The sequence below is a fragment of the Tasmannia lanceolata genome, unplaced genomic scaffold, assembly GCF_043159265.1.
Source record: "Tasmannia lanceolata isolate RefF3 unplaced genomic scaffold, GAP_Taslan_0.1 ptg000026l, whole genome shotgun sequence".
NCBI classification, from domain to species: Eukaryota; Viridiplantae; Streptophyta; class Magnoliopsida; order Canellales; family Winteraceae; genus Tasmannia; species Tasmannia lanceolata.
In genome coordinates, this window is record NW_027518703.1 from 4308705 (window position 1) to 4325516 (window position 16812).

A 16812-nucleotide genomic window follows, 5' to 3' on the forward strand; every position below is an offset into this window, starting at 1 on the left:
CCACATTTCAAAAAAGGAAGTTACGTAACTCCTCATAAAAAGGGAAGTTGTGATCGTGGGATCTTGCATAAGGGATGAGGTGGCACCCACAACGGCTACAAGGAGGAAAACTTGAGATCGTAAGGGATGAGGTGGCACTTGCCAACTACTTCAAAAGACAAAAAAAAATCTCTTTAGAATCTCTTCCCAAGACTTTCTATAGGTCCCGTTATGATCTCTTCCCAGAGACTCCCTAAAGGGAGAAGACATTTCTCCTCCAGGAGAAAGATGATAAAGATGAAGGTTCCCTAAAAGGAAGACGAAATAAAATCTACCGCCTTTACATTTATATAATCAAGATGCGGGGGGGATAGGCTTTTGCTTTGGATTCTTTGATGGGACTATCAAAGTCTTTAACTCTTCTGGAATCGAATGGTCAATCTTAGTCAATGGGTGGATCATCTCAATTAGTAGTTGAGTCGTTCTCACTCCATTGATTCAAACCAACCCCTGCTTTCTGTTAAGATGTAGGTATGTATTGAAAAATGAATTTAAGGGATTCTCTTTTGTCTTCCTTTTGGGGATTCTTCATCTTCATCATCTTTCTCCTAGAAAGGTCTTCTCCCTTTAGGGAGTCTCTGGGAAGAGATCCTAGAGGGACTTTTAAAGAGTCTTTTAAAAAAGACTCAAAGGGGATATTCCTTCGTCTTCCTTTTGGGGACCGTCATCTTTATCATCTTTCTCCTGAAGGAGAAAGGTCTTCTCCCTTTAGGAAGTCTCTCAAAAGAGATCCTAAATGGACATTTAGAAAGTCACTGGAAAGAGATTCTAAAAGGATTTTCTTCTTTCTCCCAAAGGAGAAAGGTCTTCTTACTTCTCTACTTTCTAGAACTTTTTGGAAGAAGTCTGCCAAAAAAGAAAGAAAAAATAGTTAGTGTCAGAAGTCTTCTCTCACCTTTCTCTCTTCTCCTTTCGCATAGCCTTTCTCTCTAAAAGATCTGATCCCTTTTCTCAAGAATCTTCCTCTATTTATACAACTCTCTTGAAGTGGTTGGCAGCTACAGCTCACCCCTTATCTCTCAACTTCTTGGTCTCCACTTCCCCTTTTGTGTGGAGTTACATAACTCTATTTTTTTGAAAAGTGGATGACTCATTTCTTCCTTTTGTGAAAGTTATTTTGTTCCTTAAAATTTAGGGATTGCTTTTCCCTTAGTTGTGGGCTCTTTTTTTTTATTATTAAAGTACTTGAACTTTGTGTTTATCATTTTTACTTTTAGGTAATGACATGCATAATCACCAATTTTCTCTTTCTTCTTAATTTAATAGGGGATTTTACTATTTTGCCCTTTTGTAAAATTTCGAGTCCAATAACAAGGCACACCTTTTTTTTTTGAGACGGTAGAAAAGGAGTATATTAAGAACCGAGATAGTTCACAGCAAAATACATAAAAGAAGAAAGAAAAAATACAAAATCAAGGAGGGAGATAGTCAAATCGCTCTAAACTAGGCCTAAATACACCACTCCGCGCTAGGGAATCAGCCTCTGCATTAGCTGATCTCCTTACATGCCTAACGGATATAGACGGGAGAGAAACTAAATCATCTAATTCCTCAAAGAGAGATAGAAAGCGCCACGGAGGAGAGGCTGCACCCTGAAGCCATAGAATAACATTAGAAGAGTCCCCTTCCACTATCACCTTATCTATCACAGCCATATCCAAAGATTTAATCCCGCAATGAACAGCTCTCACTTCCGCTTCATTTGAATCCACCACTCCAATGGGGCCCGAGTAAGCCCAGAGAACATCCCCCTGTGAATTTCTACATAGACCCCCAATCCCTGCGTCACCAGGATTACCAAGAGAGGAGCCATCGAAGTTTAACTTTATCATTCCCTCAGGAGGAGGGATCCAGGGTTGTGATATTTTAACTTTACTAGTCCCCTCCTTGCAAATAGTCTCCCAACCTTCCCAAAGATCATACGTAGATACGAAATGAAACATAGAAAGGCTTCTAGCCCAAAATATCACCTCGGAAATGATATTGATAAAAATCCTATAAGACGATTTTGCCACACCTTCAAAAACTCGGGAGTTTCTTTCCTTCCAAATGAACCACCAAGAAGCCACCATACACATCTTCCATAGTATCTTACCCTTTCTTTTCCAGGGGCACCAATCCCAGCTTTTAATGAAATCAGAGATGGTGTTTGAGAGAACCCAAGATACCCCAAAGCGAGATAGAATAAAACCCCATATTTCTCGGGCGAATTTACAGTGAATGAAAAGATGATCAATCGATTCACCATCTGAAGAACATAAAGGACAATGGTTGACGATAATCATCCCTCTCTTCCGCAGGAAGTCTATTGTTTGGATTCGACCACAACATACAACCCAAGCGAAAAATGAGATCCTCGGCGGGCAATGGGACTTCCATATCGACGCAAAAGGAGCCTCCGCTTCGCAATACACCAGCTGATGATAGAAAGATTTAACAGAGAAAAGACCGGATGTACACTGAAACCAAACACGGGAATCTCTCCCACTCCTTTTGATGTAACACCCTTCTATCAAGGCCATTAGTTCAAGAACAGAATTCAACTCCCGATCAAAAAAATTTCGTCTGAACTGTGGCTGCCAAACCACTCCTGATTCCAGCCTTTCAAAACAATCCGCCACCCATCCTATCTTTTGAGTAGACACTAGATACAGATCAGGGAACATTTCCTTGAGAGGAACTGCTGAGCACCACGGATCTGACCAGAATCGAATTCTATCCCCTACATAGACTTTAAATCGAATACCTTTGGAGAAAGGAACCTCAACCTTCAAAATGTCCCGCCAAACAGTGACACCTTTGAACTTATAGATATCCGCAGAGCACCAATTTCCTTCCCTCACCCCATATTTGCTTCCTACTACTCTTACCCATAAAGCAGACGGTTCTGACCCAAACCTCCACAGCCATTTACCCAATAGAGCCATATTAAAGCCTCTTATTCTCCGAATCCCTAACCCTCCATTTTTCAAAGGGAGGCATACAGAGCTCCATTTAACCAAGGGAATTCCACCAGAGGAAAGAGAGCCCCCCCACAAAAACCTTCTTTGGATCTGTTCAATTCTTAGGGCGACACTCACTGGGCATTTGAACAAGGAAAGAAAATAAATGGGGATGCATGATAGAACTGCTTTGATAAGAACTAAGCGCCCACCTTTAGAAATGAGATTGCGCTTCCAGGAGTCGAGACGCCTTTCAACTCTGTGAATGATGGGGTTCCAGAATAGTTTATTCGGTCTTCCCACCCCCAAAGGAAGGCCGAGATAAGATGCGGGCAAAGACTTCAAAGAGCACCCCAGAATCCTAGCAAAAACTGAAGCGTCGGAAGAAGAAACATTTAAAACATATAACCCAGACTTCGAGAAGTTAGTTCTTTGGCCTGAAACCATCTCATAACACCTTAAGATGGCTTTAAGATTCAATACCTGAGAGATCACTGGGGCACAGAATAGCAGCGTATCATCTGCAAATTGAAGAAGCGAAACCTCCACTTTATTAGACCCAATTAAAAAGCCTTCGATAACAAGGCACACCTAATCTCGATCTCAAGCGCCCAAGTGAAGTTTCCTATTATCCTCTTTATCATTCACAAAAAAATCCTATGAAGCTGATCCAACCCATAGTTATCAGGGTGGGAAATGAATTCGGGAAGCGAAACGCGAAACAGAAACGGGAAACACATGAAAAAAATATTCAGGGTAAACGAGAAATGAGAAATGAGAAACGAGAAAACGATAGAAAATTGTGTAAGTTCCACACATGTTTCCTACACGTTTCACATTTGTTTTCTACTAGTGTTACATATGTTTATAACGCGTTTCACACAAGATTTACATAAGTAACTGTAGCGCTCCCAGAGTCCCCAAAGGTCTGGTCCATTGTGCTTTTGTTTTGAAATGATTCGAAATCCCAAAATTTTTGTGAAAAACTTTTAGAAAATCAAATCAAGATTCTCCCCGGAACCAAATCTGATAAAGAATTGAGAGTCGCCACCTATGAATGGGCCTAGGACCCTTAATTGACTCTCTTTAAAGGCTTAGATCTAACCAAAGCACTAGGTTGTGCTAGGTTACGTGAATGGAAGGTGTTAGGCACCATTCACAGCCAGGAAATCCTGGTCTTATGAATCAGATCTACTTAGTTTTGAAATCTTTATCGAAATACAGAGAATTACATGTGATTGGAAAGTGTTCTGAAATTTCGTACGAAACTAATTTGTTTTGCAATTTCGTACGAAACAGAAAACATTTTTGTATGAAATTTGAAAAATATTTGAACTTGTAAATTTCCGGAAGTGAAATTTCATACGAATTAAAAACGCACAAAAATTGATATTAAATTCATACAAAACTCTAGAATCCGAGAATTTTGCACAATTCTCTAGAATTTTCGAGATCCGAACTCTAGTGATGTTATTAGGGATTATGTGGAACCTAATTACTACTGAGTTACCTACAGGATATCTAAATTTCAAATTACATTGAGTTCTATTAGAGATTCTGGGAATTATGGAAGAATTTTCCACAATTCTCAATATCTAACACTAGATCTCATTGGAATATGAATGGGGGTTGAAAAACCCGAGCTCCCTAGGTTTTCCCCTAGATCTAGCTAAACTATACTAGGAAAGCGAAATAAAAGAGAAATAAAAAACCTGTTTTTGGAGAAGATCAGGTAGGCGTGCTCCTGCAAGATCTTCGGCGTGCTTTGACAGCGCTTTGATTCCTCAACAATTTTTCCAGCCAATTCGACGAAGAATTCAAATGAGAAAATCGGACAAGGCCTTTAAATCTTTATCTCCATCTGAAATCTCTCTGGCGAAGTTTCCGGTTGGATTTCGATCGGCTCCAGCGAGATCTTCCCTTCTTTTTCTCACAAAACGGAAGAATTTCCAAAATTTTAGAGGAAAATTGAATGAAAAATCAAAAGTCCCTTGTTGAGAAAAGAACGAGCAGAAGAGTTTGTGAGATAGGGAAGACTCCCCCTATCTCACATATGAACAATAAAGAGAGAAATGTACATATGAACAATATACCCGTAGGCATATACATACACTAACACCCCCCTTCAAGCTGGAATGTATATGTCAAACATTCCTAGCTTGCTACAAATATCACTTAATTTGGCTTTGTTCAATGGCTTGGTCAACATATCTGCTAATTGGTCTATCGATCTACTGAACATTGTGCATATCTCTTTTTTTTTTTAATCCTATGCCGGATGAAGTGGCAATCAACCTTGATATGTTTAGTTCTCTCATGAAAGATTTGATTTGTGGCAATGTGAATCGCAGCCTAGTTGTCATAGCATAACTAAGAAGGAGATGATGGAGAAAAACCAATCTCTAACAAGAGGGAGCGTAACCAAATAAGCTCTCTACTTGTGTGGGCCATAACTCTATATTCCGCGTCTGCACTAGATCCTGCCCAATCTGCATCTGTGTACCCTTCTATCTTTTGATGTCCATGTTTCTTGAATAACAACCCTCTAACTGGAGCACCTTTTAAGTACTGAAGAATCTGAAGAATTGCTGCCCAGTGTGAAGTACGAGGTGAACTCATATGTTGGCTGACAGCACCAATAACAAAGGATATATCTGGGTGTATGACTGCAAGGTAGATAAGTTTACCAACCAGCCTCATGTATCTGCCTAGGTCATCTAACAAGTTTCCCTCTTCAGGTAGTAACCTCACATTTGGGTCCATGGGAATTGAGGCAGGTTTCACTCAAAGATAACATGTCTCCTCAAGTAAAGGGAAATCCCCTTAGTAGAATATGCAACTTCAATGCCCAAGAAGTATCTAACACGACCCAAATCTTTGGTAGAGAACTCATTTTGCAAGAAGGTCTTCAATTTCTGGATCCCCACTGAATCACTGCCAATGATGATGATGTCGTCAACATAGACTATCAAGAGTACACAACCAAATGTAGACTGACAGCTCAAGACAGAATGAAGAATGATCAACTGCATATTGCTTCATGCTAAAGTGCATGAAAGCATCACTAAACCTTCCAAACCATGCCCTAGGAGACTGCTTGAGACCGTAAATGGATTTCTTTAATCGACATATGGAGGAGGACATCTCCCCCTCAGCAACATACCTAGGAGGTTGCTCCATGTACACCTCCTCCGTGAGCTCAACATGAAGGAACGCATTTTTGACATCCAACTGATGTAGAGGCTAGCCATGATTGACAGCAAGAGATAGGAGAACACGGACGAAGGAAGTCTTTGCAACTAGAGAAATAGTCTCACCATAGTCCACACCAAAGGTCTGAGTGTACCATCTGGCAACCAAGCGCGCCTTAAGGCGCTCAACAAAGCCATCAGGTAAATATTTGACCGTATAAACCCAACGACACCCAACAAGCTGAGCACTAGGAGACAGAAGAACTAAATCCCAAGTCTGATTTGCCTGAAAAGCATCCATCTCAAGGTCCATAGCAGCGCACCACCCCGGGTGGTCAAGGGTGGTCAAGGGCCGCAGGCAGGGACTGTGGTAAAGAAACAGAAGACAAGAAAGACACAAAACTGTCAAAAACATGCGTGAGAGAATCATACGAAAGAACAGAAGAAATAGGATGAGCAGTACTATGAGAACGAGTGCGTGAAGCAATAGGAGAGTCGATAGGTACCTCGGAGGTGGAAGAATGAGCTCCTGCTGGGCTAGCGATGGCGCTGCCAGAGATGGATGAGCTACAGATATATGGCGGCACTGATAGGTCTTCTGAGTAGCTGGTGCAGGAGGACGAGCACGTACCTCCTATAAGGGACTAGAAGTCTCGGGAACAGGAATCACAGCAGGAGAAGGTAATGGAGGCGATGGAGAGGAACGGACCACCGGGTCAGGAAAAACTGGAATAGGAAGAGGAATATCTGAATGATGAGAGAGAGAGGTGTGGCATCCTGAGAGCTAAGAAAGAAGGACTCAGTCTCGAAGAAGGTGACATCTGTCGAGACATATGACCGACGTTAATGAGAGCTATAGCAACGATAACCTTTCTGTGTCCGTGAGTAACTGAGAAAAATACATCGTTCAGATTTAGGGTCCAACATATCCAATCCAGGCCCAAGGTTGTGGACAAAACACACACAATCAAAGACCCTAAGAGTGAGAGGAAACGGGTCATTATGAAGACATAAAGTGGAAAATGGGGATAAACCGCCTAAAACCGAGGAAGGAAGCCTATTGCAAAGATAGTTTGCAGTGAGAACTGCATCACCCCAATAAGACTTGGGAACCCGCATTTGGAAGAGAAGAGTGCGAGCTCCATCCAGTAAGGATCGCATTTTCCTTTTGGCAACACCATTCTGTTGAGAGGTGTGAACACAAGAAGATTGATGAAGGATACCCCGAGTGGAAATGAACTCATCAAAACCATTGGATTTTGAGAAATATTCCTTGGCATTATCAGTGCAAAGGCATTTAAGAGTACAATCTAGACCATTGATCTTTGATCAAAGGATCTATGGTCAAGATTTAATTAAGATTTATTAATTTTCCCTATCCTAGGTGGGACCAGGTGTTACACATCTTGTTTAAAAAAGGTCTCTGTCAACACCTCCAACAACCTAGCCACAGATGTTAACTCCCTCTAAAAAAAAATTCCTTCAGAATTGAGACTTCCATACCACATTAAAGCTCTAGTAAACCATAACAAATATTATGTTATGAATATTTTGGCCTTTTGATAATAGAGATCATGGGCCTGCTGACTTTGGTTGATGGATAGACGCTCATAGAGTATTCAAAGTGTGCGTTCAAGACTGCAAGGGCAGAGCAAACATAAAATGAAGCCTTCAATTTGTTCGAAAAGGCTTCCACTCACTGATAGCATTGCCTTGCCAAAATCAAGGTTTGAAATTTCGGTTTCGATTTCAGTGTAAATTTTTAAAATTTCGGGGGAAATTTCGGTAATTTCTGTGTAAATAAAATTTCGGTATAAATTTCAGTTTCAGTCCCAGCCGAAATCCAAAAGTTCGGTATTTCGGCCGAAATTTAAAACCATGGTCAAAATATCATTGACATGGCCCTCAGGCTATAACTTCAATTTATTTCTTCCCCTGATGTCTAGCATTGTTTTTAGCGTAATGATCAGGTATGAGACAAAAAAGCAAGAGTTCAATATCTGTGGATATGATTATCGCTGCCAATCTTGTTGGGGTATGGATAGGAAGTGGGTCAATTGATTCAACACAAACAAATAGAATAAAATATAGTGTATGCTAATGAAATTTCTTCATGTAAATAGCTGACCATTGTATCTCACCCATTTAAACCCGTCAGGGAACTGTAGACTGGATCTGTCCAGGCAAAGTATTCCAGTAGTGACCAACCTGTTTTGGAAATTGAACATCGCCAGAAAGACAGATTGGTTAGACAAAATAACTTACAGCTGAATACAGATTACAGTTCTTATAAACAAACATAAATCAAAGGCATCAATGGAAGAGAGTGAGCAGTTCATATAAACTACTAGGAGGAAAAAGAAAACAAAAAATAGCTGCATTCGAACGCAGCCAAAAGACAGGAATCCATCAAATTGATACAGAATTTTTGGGAGGTATGACTTTTCAATCAAATAAAACATAAAATAGGTGCATACGATGCAATCAAAAGACAGGAATCCTTCAAATAGATGCAGAACTTTTGGGAGGCACAACTTTTCAATCAAACATCTATTTTTAGCAACCTATTTTTTGTTTCAAAGATCTTTTTAGGACCTATAACAAATATTTCAACAGGGAAGTTTGGTACATGAAACCAAATCTGGGAAAGAACTTGTAACAACCCGATTACCAGAACCAGGCCGCTACACCTATTTGACAAAATCACCTGAAATTTTTTTTTTTGAAAGGAACAACTTAAATGAGCGGAAGCATTCACAATAATAAAATCCATCCATAATTTTAAAACTCACTCTGTTCCAAATTAAAGACCTAGCATTCCAAATAAAATTTATTACAGCCCGAAATTAAATAACTTAAACTGAGTTTAATAAAACGACAGGTGACCCAACTGTCACCCCACCCTCTCTATTTATTTCCAACGACCAGGTCTAAAATAAATAAATAAATAGATAGGCAACCCTTATCAAAATTGTGTACTAATTGATATGAAAACCCCTATGTAAACACGCTCACTTTTTTTTTTATTATTATTATTTCAGGGTGCACTTGTTTGATATTTACAACCCTCCATTTAAATTCGTATGCCATTGATATGTACACTCCGATTTAAAATCTCCAAGATCAGATTAGTAGCCTAATTATATTAATTGGGTAGATCCCAGTAAATGCATAATTTTAGCCATTAAAGTATAGCTTTAAGGCATTACTTGCCCAAAAAGAAACTTAATTTAGGTAAGCTAGGATTAATGAGAGAATCTAATGAATTTGAAGGATTTACTTCAAAATATAATTATTTTAACTTAAACACTTCTTGTTTGAGTCACACCAATTAAAGAAGAAAACATGGGAAAAGGAAATAAGATCCTTTTTTGGATTTTAGAAAGAGGGTGTGATGGGTTTTAAAGACCCAACGTATGGGTCTCTACCCATTTTCTATTGCCGCCCAAAGCAAAACAAAAAAAACGTGAGATTTGTGTCACAAGGGAAGATGAAGAAGACCAAGAGGAGAAGAAAGGCTAAAGAATTACCTCTTCAAATTTGTTTCCAAGTAAGTAACCCTAGATGTTGTTTTTCTCCAAAATTAATTAAATTTTCTTGTGGAAATTTTGTTCATAACCTTAAGATTTTAAAACCCCAATACCCAATCGACTTGATTGAATTTCAGCCATGAAACCCCTAAATTGTAACCATAAAACCTTAACAAACTAGATAAGAAATGATTATTCAGCCACTTAACCAAATTGATAAAACCCAAAAACAATTTTCTTTGAAATCCAAAAACCTTCGACACATCTTGCTCGGCAAAATTTTGTTGGGAGCATCATCAAGACACGCACATCTGTTGGGCAGCCAAGAGGCCTTCATCCACCTAATCCACGGCCATGTTTGATTCACAAGCAGGACACTCTCCTGTGCCCTTATTTTACCCATGAAATTTATGCCTCCAAAGGACCGAACCCTCTTGGATAGGACCTGCAAATAGAGGAGAAGAAGAGATGTGGTAGATGTGGAGAATAGAAATGGTAATGGGTTTTAAAGAAGTAAACATGGACCCTTTTTCTACCTTAGACCACCACTCTTAGTATCATTATTTCTACGTACAAACACTACAATGGGGTGGTACTGGTAGGAAAGGGGGGGTGAGTAGAACATGATTACCTGATCTTGTAACCCGTACTATATTTTTAAAATATATAGGCCACCGTACGTGGATTCTATATAACATGTTATGAAATAGACCTCTAACTCCAAGGGGGGGTCCACCATCTTTTGGCTGTTATGATACTGTCCCAAAACATGACTCGCCAATTTGATGGTTGATCATCATGCGGGCGAATCATGCGACCTTTCTCGCTATATAAAAATCTTGCACTAGACCATTGGGCATTCACGTATGAAATCTGTCACGTTCAGTCAACATGGCCTATTGAACAAGATCTGTCACCATAGAATAATTTAATCTAGTATTTTATTTCAATAGACCATTGGGCATTCACGTATGAAATCTGTCACGTTCAGTCAACATGGCCTATTGAACAAGATCTGTCACCATAGAATAATTTAATCTAGTATTTTATTTCAATAAGTCACAGTTGCACTGTTGCTCAGTAGGAGAGTTTTCTACTCCAATTAGTAAGGGTTGTTACATTAATAAGGAGAAGCCTCTATTTATAATAGAGGGCCCATCTACAGTGACAATTATATTGGGACCCCTACTTTCAAAAAGAATGCATTACCCATTAAGACTTCTTGGAATTTCATCTCTTTTGTTAAGCTACCACTTGAACCTGACAAAGTTAATAATAGCTTTGACATCTCTATTTGATAATGACATCCATAATGATACAAACATGCAAGAACCCATTCCAAGAATTTTATACAGTATTTAGGACCCCTTGAAACTCCAAAACTTCGTCCGTGAATTTGCGGCCAAAAACCCATGTTCACTACACGCATGCTAGCATCAGTACACTTGTTGCTCTCACACACCTTCAAAACCTGCAAAACCCAAACCTTAGTTAGAACAGGAATTGAAACAAATTGTGTATATATATATATATATATATATATATATATATATATGATGAATCTTTTGATCACTAGAAGACGAGAACCAAGATAAAATCGAAAATTCCAACACCGTTGTTAAAACAGAATTAACCCAATTAAACCTAACAACATAAATAGGATGGTTAGAACGGTGGTTAGAACACTTATCGGATGATGATAAATTTTATTTGTACAGACTGCTGCCTTTGCATCTTATAGAGACCTTTCTTACCAGCACCAAAGAAAACAAGGCAAGTGAATATGGACTCGCTTCATAACGGTAACTCAGTGTAATTCCTATGATTATTTGATATGTGACTGTTAGAAGGTAAAGGCATCGCATATGTTTCAATATCATATTTCTTTAGGCTTTCATTTCAGAAAGCAAATTTGCTATGATTTATGTTAGATAAAGTTGTAAATTAAAATAGACCCAGCATGTTCATAAAGAAAAATTGTAGATTCTGTATGCCATTCTAGGATTTGGAAATGAGGAAGGGAGGACTAAGGCAGACCCTTAGATTCGTCCTTGGGCAAAAGCCAAAAGTTACCCAGGCTGAGAGCGTACGACACCTGGCTGACAATGCATTTCGGGTGGAACCATATGGTGACCCAAAGAGAACCCTAGAAAGGAGCACGTCTCATTATGGGACGGAGGACTCCTTGATGGTCAATAGTTGACGGCCAGGCTGGAAGGCCACCGAACATGATCTTATTGGGAATTGCCGTATGACTATTGGGGATGAGAGTACATATTGCTTGATTTATTTCCACCTATATTTCTTCTTGAAATTTGAATAAATAAAATGCCAATGTAGTTATGTCTCATTTATGTAGGATTTGAGAAAAACTGTATAGTTTAAAATGGATTCTAATATTGATCATTGAGAATTTTTATGGTTATTGTACCGTGTTGCTTTTATGTCGTTAGCCCTTTTTCCTTGCTCTTACGTTGCTACTTTTCCCTCCACAGGATTAGTAGAAGAGGGAGCCTTCGCAAGCGAAGACATATAAATAAAGCGGGAATGGGGAAATAAATAGAGAGGGTGGGGTGACAGTTGGGTCACCTGTCGTTTTATTAAACTCAGTTTAAGTTATTTAATTTCGGGCTGTAATAAATTTTATTTGGAATGCTAGGCCTTTAATTTGGAACAGGGTGAGTTTTAAAATTATGGATGGATTTTATTATTGTGAATGCTTCCGCTAATTTAAGTTGTTCCTTTCAAAAAAAAAAAATTTCAGGTGATGTTGTCAAATAGGTGTAGCGGCCTGGTTCTGGAAATCGGGTCGTTACAGTTGTGGCATAGAGCCGCCAGGTTTAGGCTGTGAGGAACCTGGTGAACGAGTCTTGGGTACGTCTTAAGATGGGATGCGAAGACCTAAATAATTAAAAGTTATGGCACCTTCCTATTACCTCTGAACAAACTTAAAGAAAAACACACACCAACATAGATCGCTAGGACGAATGGGTTTAAAATCTTCCAACACACCCTGAAAATGTAAATTTGCTGTGTAAGAAGGATATTTTCCTGGAATTAATTGTAGGCTTGTCTTGGCAGAAGATGAATACTTACCAGAGAAGAGGAGCTAGGAGAGATGGCCAGGAAGAGGAGCAAGACCCTCTGCGCATGCTTACGGAGATACTTAGGGGTCAAGCGCAGTCCCAAGCAGCGAATCAGGAGGCTCTCCGAAGTATTGCGGCAAATTTGGCCGTGCGCCAGCCAAGGGAAGATCCTACCAAACTCCATCGTCAGTTCAGGGATTATCACCCTCCTGAATTCACTGGGGTGGGAGATCCTATGGTGGCCGACAGCTGGATCTTGAGCGTGGAACGTATCTTTGCTGTCATGGCGTGCAATGATGAACAGAAGATTAGGTTGGCCTCATTTCTTTTCACTGGCGTGGCAGGAGTCTGGTGGAGAACCACTGCACAGAATTACCCGACGGCGACCACCGAGACTTGGAGCCAATTCAAGGCGAGATTTAATGTCCAGTTCTTTCCTGCTCATGTAAAGGACTCTCTGGCTGCAGAATTCGCAGCACTGAAGCAAGAAAGGTTGTCGGTGGCCCAGTATGGGGCAAGATTCAGGTCTCTATCCCGCTATGCCCCGGGTTATGCCGCCACTGAGGAGGATAGGGTAAGGAAGTTTGTGGACGGGCTCCGCCCCACCCTTATGGCCAGCATTATTATCCTTAATCCTCAGACCTTAGCAGAGGCCTGTGCGAAGGCGGAAGTCGCAGAGAGAAGCGAAAGGATTGTTTCGGCTGCAAGGGCGCAATCCTCTGCGAACCGAAATCAACCACCACCTCTAAAGAAGCAGAAGTCAGAGGATGTGAGTCATACTATCCCAGTATGTCCAACTTGCGGAAAGAGACATGCGGGACAATGCTGGAGGGGCATGGATGTATGCTATTCCTGTGGGGACCCTAACCACAAACAGTACAACTGCCCTAGGCTGGGCAGACAGCAAAGTGGGACCCCAACCCAACATCAGCCTCAGACTCTGAGACAGTCTGCCCCTCAGCGGAATCAGTGGAGGGGTAATCAGAACCAGCCGCAAAATCAAGAGAAGAGGAACCAATATCGCCCTCTGAATCAAGATGAGAAGGCGCAAGGAGGGTCAGCGAAGCGTATCTTTGCACTCGTTAACGACAGTGCTGAGGCATCTAATGCGATAACTGAAGGTCAGGATTTTAATTACTATTTCCCTTACAATTTTATTATTCTTATAAATCTCAAGCTATGCTTCGTGTTGAAATAGTCGGCCTCCATTCTGGAATGGGGAATCATAAGACTTGGCTTGTTGACCTAAGGTGAAAATTCATAGAGTTTTCATGACTGAAATTAAGCCTGCGAAAATTTAGATATGAGATGGTAGGATTTGTAAGGGGGAGAAGCTAGTTAAGTGATAGAAGGCAATAATTGAGAATTTAGGGAAATCTTTGCATGGGACATCCTCATTGAGAAATTCTCAGGGAAAAATTTGTGGTTGTGACTCGAAGGATGTCTTTGGCAACGCCAAAATTGGAAGGATTCTAAGAAGATTAAGTCGGATCTCATAAACTTAGGATGGAACTGTAATTGGAGCAAGGAATCATGGAATCAGATATAATTACTACCATATTGTATGTTCTGAATGGATAATGATAATGATTTGTTTACAACACTCAGTAGCACTGGAACCCTGTGATGATTTTATTAGTGGATTATAAATTTTGATCAATTGTTGGAAAAACCTTATGGAGTCTGAAGATTTGATTTCTTGATGACTATATTGTTGTTTTTTTTATAACATGGGCTAACACTATTTTAATAATGATATGTGGGATTCAGGATGGCTAGACTACTTGTGACCGCTAGAAAAAGTTCAGCTAAACAACATCAAAAAGATCAGGAGTCACTCAGGGTAAAAAGGTGGGAACCTGAGGTCATTATAATAGAAGATAGTGTCTCCGAAGGTGAACCCTCAGAGACCAAGGACGTCCCTGATGCCTCGTCAAGGAACGACACGACCATCATTGCAAGAAATAATCCCAGTGGGTCTAGGCACCGACTTGTGGAAGAAACTTGTTCCAAGAGGGCAAATATTATGCTCGGCGTGAGTGAGACCCCGCCATACTCGGGGATGGAAGTCACTAGTGCCTTTAAGAAAAAAGCAAAGTTTGAGGTTTTGCCTGGCGAGGTTGTAGGTGAAAATTTTCCCACTATTTCTGAGGTATGATTAGTTTTATTTTTATTGGTTCAATTTCTTTGATCGCAAATTCAGCTCAAGTTGTGAGGTACGGTATTTGATGGCTTATGCGACACACCCTTTTTCCTTGTTCTTCTAGAATAGTGAATTTCGGGGACGAAATTCTCTTTAAGGGGGGTAGAATGTAACGACCAGGTCTAAAATAAATAAATAAATAAATAAATAGATAGGCAACCCTTATCAAAATTGTGTACTAATTGATATGAACACCCCTATGTAAACACGCTCACTTATTTTATTTTTTATTATTATTTCAGGGTGCACTTGTTTGATATTTACAACCCTCCATTTAAATTCGTATGCCATTGATATGTACACTCCGATTTAAAATCTCCAAGATCAGATTAGTAGCCTAATTATATTAATTGGGTAGATCCCAGTAAATGCATAATTTTAGCCATTAAAGTATAGCTTTAAGGCATTACTTGCCCAGGCTGAGAGCGTACGACAACTGGCTGACAATGCATTTCGAGTGGAACCAGAGACCAAGGACGTGCTAACGACATAAAAGCAACACGGTACAATAACCATAAAAATTCTCAATGATCAATATTAGAATCCGTGTTGCTTTTATTGTATTCTAAATGGACAAATGGGGCAACGCACGGATTCTAACATTGATCATTGAGAATTTAGAATACAATAAAAGCAACACGGATTCTAATATTGATCATTGAGAATTTTGTCCATTTAGAACCCATACGTTGCCCCATTTGTCCATTTAGAATACAATAAAAGCAACACGGATTCTAATATTGATCATTGAGAATTTTTATGGTTATTGTACCGTGTTGCTTTTATGTCGTTAGCACGTCCTTGGTCTCTGGTTCCACTCGAAATGCATTGTCAGCCAGTTGTCGTACGCTCTCAGCCTGGGCAAGTAATGCCTTAAAGCTATACTTTAATGGCTAAAATTATGCATTTACTGGGATCTACCCAATTAATATAATTAGGCTACTAATCTGATCTTGGAGATTTTAAATCGGAGTGTACATATCAATGGCATACGAATTTAAATGGAGGGTTGTAAATATCAAACAAGTGCACCCTGAAATAATAATAAAAAATAAAATAAGTGAGCGTGTTTACATAGGGGTGTTCATATCAATTAGTACACAATTTTGATAAGGGTTGCATATCTATCTATTTATTTATTTATTTATTTTAGACCTGGCCGTTACATTCTACCCCCCTTAAAGAGAATTTCGTCCCCGAAAGTCACTATTCTGGAAGAACAAGGAAAAAGGGTGTGTCGCATAAGCCATCAAATACCGTACCTCACAACTTGAGCTGAATTTGCGATCAAGGAAATTGAACCAATAAAAATAAAACTAATCATACCTCAGAAATAGTGGGAAAATTTTCACCTACAACCTCGCCAGGCAAAACCTCAAACTTTGCTTTTTTCTTAAAGGCACTAGTGACTTCCATCCCCGAGTATGGCGGGGTCTCACTCACGCCGAGCATAATATTTGCCCTCTTGGAACAAGTTTCTTCCACAAGTCGGTGCCTAGACCCACTGGGATTATTTCTTGCAATGATGGTCGTGTCGTTCCTTGACGAGGCATCAGGGACGTCCTTGGTCTCTGAGGGTTCACCTTCGGAGACACTATCTTCTATTATAATGACCTCAGGTTCCCACCTTTTTACCCTGAGTGACTCCTGATCTTTTTGATGTTGTTTAGCTGAACTTTTTCCAGCGGTCACAAGTAGTCTAGCCATCCTGAATCCCACATATCATTATTAAAATAGTGTTAGCCCATGTTATAAAAAAAACAACAATATAGTCATCAAGAAATCAAATCTTCAGACTCCATAAGGTTTTTCCAACAATTG

At 39.8% G+C, this 16812-nt stretch overlaps 2 protein-coding genes across 7 annotated transcripts in view; both read right to left on the reverse strand.

The window, feature by feature from the left end:
- Window positions 1–16812, reverse strand: part of LOC143858370 (uncharacterized) — a 33587-nt gene that overhangs the window by 3412 nt on the left and 13363 nt on the right. The window contains exons 5-6 of one of the 6 annotated variants that reach the window (XR_013238932.1): window positions 8314–8380; window positions 4694–4904 (exon numbers count right to left, since the gene is read on the reverse strand). The exons of 2 other annotated variants lie outside the window; for them this stretch is intronic. The gene's annotated coding sequence lies outside the window, so the exon portion shown is untranslated. Of the gene's footprint in view, window positions 1–4693; window positions 4905–8313; window positions 8381–11065; window positions 11174–16812 lie in introns of those variants that run through there. 3 more of the 6 variants (XR_013238934.1, XR_013238930.1, XM_077369006.1) reach the window with 3 other exon arrangements.
- Window positions 5352–5744, reverse strand: LOC143858437 (secreted RxLR effector protein 161-like). The gene has a single exon (XM_077369088.1). It carries the CDS (start codon window positions 5742–5744, stop codon window positions 5352–5354), a length of 393 nt encoding a protein of 130 aa, XP_077225203.1.

Excerpts from the sequence above, each read along its gene's own strand:
- LOC143858437 (XM_077369088.1), bottom strand. The coding sequence starts at position 5,744 with ATGGACCCAAATGTGAGGTTACTACCTGAAGAGGGAAACTTGTTAGAT.